This window comes from Chenopodium album, chromosome 10 (assembly GCF_948465745.1).
Source record: "Chenopodium album chromosome 10, dcCheAlbu1.1, whole genome shotgun sequence".
In the NCBI taxonomy this organism is placed as follows: Eukaryota; Viridiplantae; Streptophyta; class Magnoliopsida; order Caryophyllales; family Amaranthaceae; genus Chenopodium; species Chenopodium album.
The window spans coordinates 9,980,038-9,990,885 of record NC_137843.1 but is presented as its reverse complement, the minus strand read 5'-3'; the positions used below and the strand labels follow the sequence as shown (position 1 = coordinate 9,990,885).

At 34.1% G+C, this 10,848-nt stretch overlaps 1 protein-coding gene across 3 annotated transcripts; it reads right to left on the bottom strand.

Moving 5' to 3' along the window:
* Positions 1–1,081: 1,081 nt before the first annotated feature.
* On the bottom strand, positions 1,082–9,297 carry LOC145562195 (G-box-binding factor 1-like). Of its 3 annotated transcripts, none has more exons than XM_081622391.1 (12): positions 8,993–9,297; positions 4,776–4,899; positions 4,585–4,635; positions 3,904–3,990; positions 3,724–3,813; positions 3,435–3,598; positions 3,087–3,141; positions 2,867–2,915; positions 2,544–2,758; positions 2,117–2,194; positions 1,920–2,045; positions 1,082–1,507 (listed from the first exon to the last, which is right to left on the bottom strand). In XM_081622391.1, the coding sequence occupies exons 2-12, from the start codon at positions 4,833–4,835 to the stop codon at positions 1,427–1,429; spliced, it is 1,056 nt and encodes a 351-aa protein (XP_081478517.1). In that variant the 5' UTR covers positions 4,836–4,899; positions 8,993–9,297; the 3' UTR covers positions 1,082–1,426. The 3 variants fall into 3 exon arrangements, with proteins under 3 accessions (XP_081478517.1, XP_081478519.1, XP_081478518.1); XM_081622393.1 differs by having other exon boundaries at positions 4,776–4,871; XM_081622392.1 differs by lacking the exon at positions 8,993–9,297 and adding an exon at positions 8,297–8,477.
* Positions 9,298–10,848: the final 1,551 nt, after the last annotated feature.

Sequence of the window (10,848 nt, the reverse complement as noted above, 5' to 3'; positions counted from 1 at the left end):
AATTGACTCATATGTAGATAACATGTTTTTTATATTGATTGAATTTGAAACAACTTTGCTAGAAGAGAGACCGCCAATTGTTTGATATCCACTTCAAATAGTATAAATAGTGATTTAAATAAGTTGGAGAGCTATTTTCACTGATGACCCTTTACTTTGTGACAATGTATAAAAAATATGTAATAAGGAGTAAACTAATTTTTTCCAAGTTTACGATAGATTTTGGATGCAAGTTTGCAGTACAACTCATTCCAAAAAATTACCGTTGTCCCTTGTCATTTACAGCTTTTAAAAGCAAAAATGGGCGTCCAATTTTAAAGAGGAAACGTGAATTTTGGTTAGGACTTAGGAACCGCAAAAAAGCAAGGGATCTTTTAGCAATTGCTCGTATTTGATTATTGCAATACATGCAATTTACTAAACACGTTTATTATTGATTGGTGGCTGTTTGCTTTTGATCATTTGATAAAACATACTCTGAATTTTCATTAAGAATTTGCAATGCCATACACGAAGAAGTTGCATCTTCCAGGAGTCAAAGCGATTTGGTCGACGTAAACATGAATGCCTATGGTATGAATGTAGTCTTACTAGTAAAGTTTGAATTGGAATGAAGATGAAATTGGAACATACAATAAACATGAATGACCATGAATTGTTGCCATCTTCACAAGTAGCGAGCAATGAATTTTTCTCCTTAAATTTTATTACGACTATAATGTGCTGGTGATAATGAGCTGTGGAAACGATTGAAGAAAATAACCATCTGCTAGGAAAGATGCACTATTGTTGTTGAAACTCATTATAAGCCCACTTGTGAGTGTTGCACATTGAAGAAAATGAAAAATAAGGTAGGAGAGTAACTCCCACTATTGTCAATTGGTTTTAATATGAAAGCTCCTAAGCCTTGTTTGTAGACAAAACTCTCCTTCTTCTTGTTCGGATTGCCTAAGCCCATTTTACATTGTCTCGAAATTTAACAATTGTAGTTATTCATATACCGACATTTCATGTAAACACATTAGGGTACCCTAAACCTTTTATTCAGCTTACATGCCTACATTATAATCAACGATCAATATAAGAAGATTAAAACTTCCTATTTCAAAAGTTGTACAATAGATTTGTGAAATCATCTTGGAATTCAGAGTAATATAATAAAATACACACTTTGACCTCTCTATTACAGAAATCTAGCTGATAACTTATCTTTATACAGTAATTCTACTCAGACAAATGAGGTTGTGCATTAACTGAAATCCGCCTTAGCATAAACCCAGAAATCACAAATCACATTACAAGCGTTATCAATGGCTAAAAAAGAGAAGAAAAAAAAAATGGTATAAGCTGTGTTAAAAACTGAAATCTCCCCTATTTGTTGTCAGATATTTTAAGCTGAGCCGAAGTACTAATCTAAGCTCTCATTTCAGCTATCGGCCTCACCAGAAGCATTGTTTTCTCCGAGGCTTTGTAAGTTATCTGGTCCACATGTCTGGGTTAGCTCCTCCTGTTCAATACCAAAGCATTTATACAAGTCTTGGAATCAAGAAACACTGAAATAAACAAGCATGATACTTATGCCCACTAACCCTGATAATAGTAGTGTGTTTGATTTAGGGTCATTTTTTAAAATATTTTTGTGTGCTTTTACATCTCTACCATACCAATACTTACGAACTGTGTGTTAAGGGTTATGTAGTACAAAGTATATGGGAATTATAGAATCTAACTATACTAACTTCATAAAGTGGCTTTAATTTTGGGATGGACTAAATTAATATCGTGAACTGCAAAGTATGATTTGGGACAGAGGTACTACAATAAGAGGAAATGTGGACAATGGTTTTTAAGCATATCAAAATACAAAACCAATGTTTTAACAGAAAGTTGTTCAGGGAAGCTGATGCATTTTGACAAACCTTGATAGAATTGTTTTCAGCGGTCAACTTCTCGCATTCAGCAGATAACCTCTGGAGCTCTTCTCTGAGGCCGCTATTTTCATTATTCAGAGACTCAACCCTTCTTTGCAATTCTTCACACTCAGCCTAGAAAGACCAAAGAATTTCAGAAGCCAGCAGAAGTTATATAAAAGGTAGAAAATACACAAAGCCTATACCTGCTTGCGCAACCTTGATCGCCTGGCTGACTCTCTATTAGATTGTTTACGTTTCTGCCTTTTAAGTTCACGCTCATCCTGCCAAAAAAGTTGGTCAATAAAATGAATGAAAAATCATGAAAGTATAGTGTTTCCCTGAACTCATAAAAGTAGTTCTACATTCATATTTATGTTCAAGCTCAAGATGTTCTGCAAAATGTACCATAACTTGAGGTTATGAGGTGTAATTAATCAATTGAATTAATAAGACAACAGATTAGCTATTTGCTGCAAAACAAGTCCATTTTTATCCCTATGACTTCTTTTCAAAATGAAGCATTTACAAATCACAATACTTCAATTTGCTTCTGTTAATAAAGAATATCAAACACAATCACGAAGCAGAAAGGGAACTAGAAATTCCAGAGGATTTGAAATCAAAACATACTTGGATCCATTGGTGGTCAGGCATAAGCCCTTCGCGTCCAACCATTGCGGGAGCTACTGCAGATGCTACTCCAGTATTAGGTCTCAATTTAACTCCACCAGCAGCAGAAGTATTCCACAAATCCATGCCAATGTTAAGATTAGTAGCAGCAACCACCGGTTTTCCTGGCACTGAACCCTGAGCTGCATTCCCTGAGCTATTTTGTGCATTAGCCCCTACAGAAGTTACCCAAACTCAAAATGAGATGTCACATTGATGTGACTTCAATGTAAGCGGAAACTAAAAGGAAAAGATGTTAATCAAACATAATTTATAGCATATACCATCTTCAAGCATCAGATCGAAACTTCCTTTCTTAGTCGCAGAGTTTTCCTGGACAGAAGAACTAGCTAAGTTTAGCCTAAACACTAGATCAACAACACAACAAAGTCTAGAACATGTTACAGCTCAAATTAATCCAACAATTGATACTAGATAAATTTTTTCCTTTGAATTCTATACTCTCCTTGTATGAACTAAAAAGAAAAGCCAGTAAAGACATGCCTGCTGATTGTTGTCATCACTACCATCTGATGAGCCTTCACTTCCACTTTCAGCGCTGTTATACAATAATAATTAGACATGCCTGCTTGAATGATTAGCCTTAGGCCCCATTCCTTTTCACATGCTTTATACTGAGCTTCAATTATTATTACAGATCAATGATAATTATCGAGTATTACAAATCAAAACTAACTGCTGATGGATAAAAATCATTTTTGCTGATTAGAAACAATTAAGCTGAATTTTCTGAATACTTCTTATTTCACAGTTGAAGAGAACAGAGCCTTAGTATCAAAATATTGTTAGAAATTCACAAAAATATTATAAAACAAAAAAAAAAACACCCACCTCTGCGAGGCACCCTCATTTCCGGAGCCTGAAGTTGCTTTGCCAGTTTCAACAGCCTTTTCATTCCCCATGCCGGAGTTTCCTTTGGATTTTTTTGCAGAATTCTGATCTTTTACATCCAAGTTTTTTCCTTCTGTTTCCACAGCAAGAGCAGGATTTGGAGTCTACAAGAAAAGATATGGAGCAATAAGTGTCAATCATCATTTATCAACCATCTAACCTTAATTATCATATCAGATATCATCACTTTAATTTCTCATTATTGGCATTGTTTATACGTCATAATTACCATTGCCATATTAGGATGAGCATAAACGCCACCGGGAGGATATAAAGCTGGGTAAGGGACTGGAGTACCATAAGGTGGCATCATAGGGTGCTGTAGAGGGACAAGCGTCCATAATTTGTATTAATAAAAGTACAATTTTAGGAACTAGTCACAAAACCGTGGGACTAATGGCCGACTTACCTGTCCTGCCCACATATAGGGATGAGGTGCCGGAGCTGCAACAGTAGAAGCAAAAAAAGGAGGAGTAGCACCATTGCCATAATATGCCTGCAATATTACAAGTTAGGATGAGCCAAACACCTTTCCTTAAACTCTCAAATTTAAAGGAAAAACAACAGTCACTGACTTGTTGGGTATAAATGCTATATCTAGAAGGAAAATAAGAAATTCAAATATTAAAGAATATTGTCACATGATTTCCATTATAGAGTCAAATAAAATAGTGGGCAATTTGAACATTTCCTGAGACTTAAAAATGCCATTATGCTGGATCAGAACTTTAGAGTCAGGTGTACTAAGCCGCTAGAGTACATCAAAGACCAAATTACAGATCATTATTCAAATATATTACTAAATTGCTTAATCAAACACAAGAAGAGACTCTTTCGCTGGCAAGTAACAAGTGATGGAAACAAATTGCATATATTACCAAACCATTACTGCAATCATACTAATTATTGGAATGTCTTGTTTCCTATGCCTCTATAATGCTAGAGAAAGAGTCAACAACTTTCAACCATTCATGATACCAAGATGAACAACAACAACAAAAGCCTTAAAATAAAAATGAGAGAACAAGGCAACAATTATAAAAATGAGAGAACAAGGCAACAATTAGCATAGTTTTTCCAAATCACAAACCTGCATGGAACCTGACCAATCAGGATATGATGGCACTGCCGCCTGAGTCTCCTAGAAGGATAGGGAAAAAACAATTGAGACTGGCATAGGCTATATAAACAATTAAACAGTAAACACATGAACAGAAAGAGGCAGGAGAAAAGAAAGAGCGTCAGAAAGACTTGGGAAGAAGAGAGAGAGGGAGAGAAAACCTGTGCTGAACTTGTTGCTTTTGAAGGCTTGGAAGGTGTCTGCTCCTCGGCTGCCCCCATTTACATAGGTCCAATCACCACCAGATCCACCAAGGACTAAGCAAATATTGTGAGGTATGAAATCCTATTAAATGTGATATGACAGATCAAAACCTATCCGGTGAGATGCATCATACAAATATTGAATAGTAATACAATGAAAAAATAATCAAGAATCACGTACTTTCCTTAAAGAGAAATTTGAATTCGCATAATTAGGAAAATTAAATTGTTATCTAACCAAATGCAAAGTTAGAAACTGAGATCAACTGGACATGGTCACAAACTTCAAGTAATTTTTAATCCTAAATTTTGTAGCCAATTCTAAACACTCTAGCAAGTGTTCACAATAGAAATTACTAAGGCAGAAGGACTAACTACTGATGTAACTGTTTTACAGAAGCAGGAAATTGTCCATAAAGTGATACAATGTACCAAAAGTAGGAAATTTTTTAAACTAATATATGCAACTACGCCTTTTTTCACTCTTTAACATTGCTATGAGTGATGAAATGGTGTTTGAAACTACAATATATCAATTAATGCAGTCATCAGTTTAAAGTGGGTTTGTCATTCTACAACATGTCATCTAGTCCCAACTCCCAAATGAACAATTAGGATCAGTGCTCAAGTAAAAGAAAGTTAAGTAGCATCCAAGCAGGAGTGATCTAGCCCACACCAACCCAGTCAAAGAATCACATCAGTTGTTAATCCAAGAAAAAACTATCAATAAAGAGGGAAAACTTAAATCGCTACAGGATTGTGGGAAGGAATCGATGATGATATAACTTACATGAAAGCCAAAAAAAGGAAACTATGGGGTGAAATGGCAGGAAAAGATAAAACGTGAAAGGTGCAAAAAGCTTAAAAATACAAGTACAAGTGAGTGGGAAAAGACGAGCTTTCAGACCAATAGACCACTAGATCAGTTCTTCAATGGCTCCAAATTACAATTACGGCCTTTATTGATAGCACCACTTACCTCTTTCCCTAGTCAATCTTCTTTTTAGAACCTTTATCTAACAACTTTCAAGGATTGAGCCTTAATTCCTCCAATATATCGTGCACTAAAAAAATATTTAGATAAGGGATTGTAATTTCCATCAAATAGCACGAATGAACACAGATTTTTTCTTCATATTATTGATGCATGTATTACTGACAGTGGATATATGAGTTTAACTCATATTTGGAAATTAGTTCGTTTCCTTTTATTGTCATCATTAGTTTCCTTTAAAAAAAAAACTTGGTCTCCAAATCATACATTATCCAATCGTTCTTTCGAAAGGGATATTCCACAAAGACACACACCCATCTCTACCTCATTAGTATGAGGTTCAAAATAACTAGTTTCCTAACAAGATTAAAAACTCATATATCTAATAACTGCCAACAAATTTTTTTAGTAAATTTCTAAGAACCACTAGTTTCCTAACAAGATTAAAAACTCATATATCTAATAACTGCCAACAAATTTTTTTAGTAAATTTCTAAGAACCACCTACTTCAGTGAGACACATGTGAATCTAAAGATTGGACTCCCTAAGCCAAGCTACCGCCCTCAGAAAGGAGTGCCTAAAATGTACTAATAGTTATCTAAGCCAAGCTAAATGCCTATACAGCTGTGAATAAAACCTTTTGCTAGCAAAAGTTTGTAATTTATTCTCCAACCACAAGTATTAGAGCAACTAACCAAAATATGGTAAGTATGTTGAGGACAATATAATTAGGGAATCAAGAACAAGTCTTTTAATATGGCATTTCAGTGGGCCTAGGTGGCAATTTTTATACAACCAAGCTAACCCAATGCTTAGATATAAACCATCTAGGATACCTAAGAATCCCAGACTGCAATAGGATCCTTATCATTGTAGTTTCAGTAGGCGGGTTATCATATCTACCCTAACTAAGATCCATGCCAAAGAAATGTTAGCCCAACCAAAAAGATGAGTTTAAATGATGCTACCAATATCCTCATTTAAGCTGTAGGAAGATCAAGAATTATTGATACCCAATAGATAGGGAATATCAAAGAGATTAAAAAAGACTATATTCACCATTCAATCACCTTTTTGGGAAAATCTTTTGTTATTTGTTAGGCCAGTCAATTGGGGAGACTAGAATTAAAGCTATCATTGTTCCTGTGAGCAAGGGCTAAGTGCCAAGGCTTCACCTGGAATCTCACCAATGGGATCAATTGTAACAGTGGGATATTCACCATCTCCAGTACAACTTAACTTGACTATTACAGCAAGAATGGGAATTCAACACTACAGATGTATCATATACCTATATTCAGAGCTACTCGTGGACAATTAAGGTTCTGCAGACAGAAGTGCGTCCTCCTAGGGGATATACACAAATAAGGAATTCTATCTACACAGATAAAAACAAGGAGGCTGCCTTTTAATAGGCCAGCACAAGCTAAAGACCTCAAATCAATCTCATAAGGGTTAGTTAACAAGCCTTCAACATCAATTAGTCAAACATTCATGTTCTATATGGGAATGCGGGCATCCAAGGGCAAACCCTTAACTTAGAAAAGAAGTAGTGCACAACTGACCTAAACACAACTGACCCCCAACCCCAAAAAAAATTTAAATAAAAAAAAATCATAGTAAAAGTTCATCACGCTATGAGGAACAGATAAATGATATAATCAGTCTCAAACATTGGGACATTAGAAAACCTAAATACCCTAATAACTAAAATATAAAAGCAGTCAATTAATCAATCAAAGCCTTAATCCCATAAGTGGACATGAACCAAAAGTGATTATTTCGTATAATCATCCACAAAAATCTTCCCCTCCATCCCTTACGATCCAGCACAGGCAGTAGAGGAACTTTTTTAAAAAATATAAATAAATAAACAGCAAAAATAAATTAAAAAAGCAATCAGTACAATGCATTTTTAATTGAAATACGGATAAAGAAAGGGAAGAGGCGAAGATAAAAAGTCATTAAGAGAAGCTTTAATGCTAAGAAGCAAAGACTTAAACCTATTATTTTTTACAGAATGAAATCAAGATATAACAAACCACCCCCACAACTCCGGGCTAATAACAGTCATTAAGACTTCAACGTAAGAACTTTTAGTTCACAATCACCATTGGATTCAACACCGATAATTATCATTTTTGGTGTATAGAGAGAAATACGAAGAGCAATGATGTAGATAGCATCACCCCCACTAAACTAGCTATTATCCTCTAGGACCACTACAAGACTCCAATATGTTAGCACTTATCATCACAAAATCTTCAAACTAAACCATAGACAACACTCCAATATGTTAGCACTTATCATCACCAAATCTTCAAACTAAACCCTATTCATCCATGGTTTATGACAAGGCACAACGGCCGACAAACAAAACAAGTAAGAGATCTAAAGCAGTGTTCCATATATTCCTATAACTAAACCAGCAAACTTACAAGTGACTGCTGATGAATGAAATAGCAATATGTAAACAAAATTTACCTTCAAATTCCCTCACAAAACTAACCTTACGAAGCAAATATCCTCCCTTTCATCCAAACACAAAACCCTCAATAAAGAGAGAAGGTAAAGGTCCTAAATTAATCCACTTAAAAGAAGATTAGCTAAGATCTAATTACAGCTGAAATATGGAAAATTTTACTTATTTTAGAGGATAAATTTAGTTAGAAAGCTTAAATACTGAAATAATGGTTGCAAATATATATCTAAACAGAAATATGGGAATTTTACCATGTAAACTCTAAAATATCATTATATACCTAAAATTGCGAGCTTCTTAATTCCTCATATCTTATATATACTATCCTATTTTTTTTTCATTTTTCTTTCTTTTTACTCAACCCAGTAAACCCAGACATAATTCAACCCCTTCAAAACCCGGATCAAATCCCGAATACATCATTTACCCTTTGCGACCCTATCTATGACTCTACACCAAACAGCCCACAAATTCAACATACCCAACAATTAAAATCCTCAATCTCAACCTTCAATTCCACAAAATAATTGAAATTTGTCAAAAGGGCTTAATTAGATTACCAACAAAAATTAGATATTTCTCAAAACATAAAATAATCACAAAATATAAACATAATTAAAGGGAAAATCAAAACAAAAATTAAGAGAAATCCCATTAATTAAAAAAAAAAAAATTAGAAGACAGAGAAAGGTAAGTACCTGAGAGAGAGAAAGTAGGCGGGCAAGAATTAAGAAAGGTGGTGTGAGTGAGGTGGATGTCCAACTCGGATACAACAAACCTTGGTTTTTATTTCATTTCTGTCTTATTTCTAATTAAAAATAAAATTAAATAAAAAAAAAAGGAAGGATCTTTACTGGAAAATCATAAAAAAGATTGGATTTTTACTAAAAATTAAAAAAAATAAAAATAAATAAAAATTTACTCGTATTGGATTTTTTAAGAAGATGAAGGAATGAGAGTAAGTTAAAGGGAGTGAAGTGAGTAAGTGCTGCAGAATTGAAGTTGGTTGGTTTTAGAGATAGAAAGAGAAAGTGTAATAGGGTTTTAAGGGATTGACACGTTGAAGAGGAAGGGATTACAGGTGTCGAATTATGAATGGATAAGAGTGTTGAAAATGAAAACCATGCGGCTGTATGACTCATCTTTGTTGATGTTTGCGCAACTGATTACAATTTAAGATTTTTTTTTTTTTTTTTTTTTTTTTTTTTTTTTTTTTTTTGTGTTGTTGTTGTTGTTGGTTTGGTTACTCATTTGTCACTTATTTAGAGTTTTGGATCTTATCTAGAAATTGTTTTGAACGTAAACTATTTGCTAATTATGTATATGATCTTAGTTTTTGAATTTGAGAAACATACAAATTTTGTCGGTCAATCTTGAATATGGTGTGTTATGAGTATTTGGAGGTTAATTTAAGTTAAAGTAAAGATGAAATTGGGTCGTGTTTAATATTATGTCAATATGTTGGTAAAACTCGATAATAATAAAAAATAAAAAATAAATAAAAATTGCCACCAAAGTTGAAGGATTGGCTTACGACATGGCCCATGTTGATCATGATGGGCCATGTCGTGTTTACGTAACATAAATTTTGTGCTTTTGTCGAGTTGATTTGTGTTGTGTTGTGTTATGTTGTGATTTTTTAACAAAAAGTAATAATAATGTGATCATGTGATGCATTGCTAACCAAAATATTTTGCACTCTTGCAGTCTTGCCTTGTTTTTCCTCCCTTGTCTAATTCTAGGTGTTATGGGTTTGACACATTGATGTTATGGGGTTTTTTCTGGTGTTGAACTTGACATTAAGTGGTTGGAGATTAGACACATTCACTTGGATGTTGCTCATGATTGAAGTGATTAAATCTCGTACCTTTGTAGATATGGACAAAGAGGATTTAGCTATTGCTAAGAGTTTTTTGAAGGACAACTTTGTGAACAAGTTTTAGGAGAGGGTTAATGAGGTGAAAAGAATGATAGAGCATAAGTTGATAACCATATTGATCGTGCTTCATGTAGATTTTGTTGTTGAGACTTACCTTCTCGCTCTTATTGACAACATTAGGTGGATATAGAACATAGCTGGCCGTGTTTAAAGTTGTTTATTTCAGTAGTAGTATGTGCTAAATTATGACAAAAGGATGACTTAATGTTAATAAGAGTTAGACATCATTACTCAATTGTCCTTTTGAGTTTGGGACCTTGTTTAGAAATTGTTTCAAACATAATTTGTTTACTACTTATGCATAATACTAGTTTTTGAATTTAGGAAAAATATAAATCATGTTAGTATTTGTAGATGTGTGTACGAAGTATGTATGAGTTTTCTAGATTAACTTAGTTAAAGTAAATATGATATTGGGTCGTGTAGGATGTGTCTGATGTTATGTCAATAAATTGGCCAAATACAACATATGACATTATTTTTTGCCACCAAAGTGAAGGATTGGCTCACAACATAGCCCACGTGATGGTTAACATGTTGTGTCTACTTAAATTTGTGTTTTTGTATTGTGTTGTGCTGTGTTTGTGTCATGTTGTGGGTTTTACGTTTTGTACT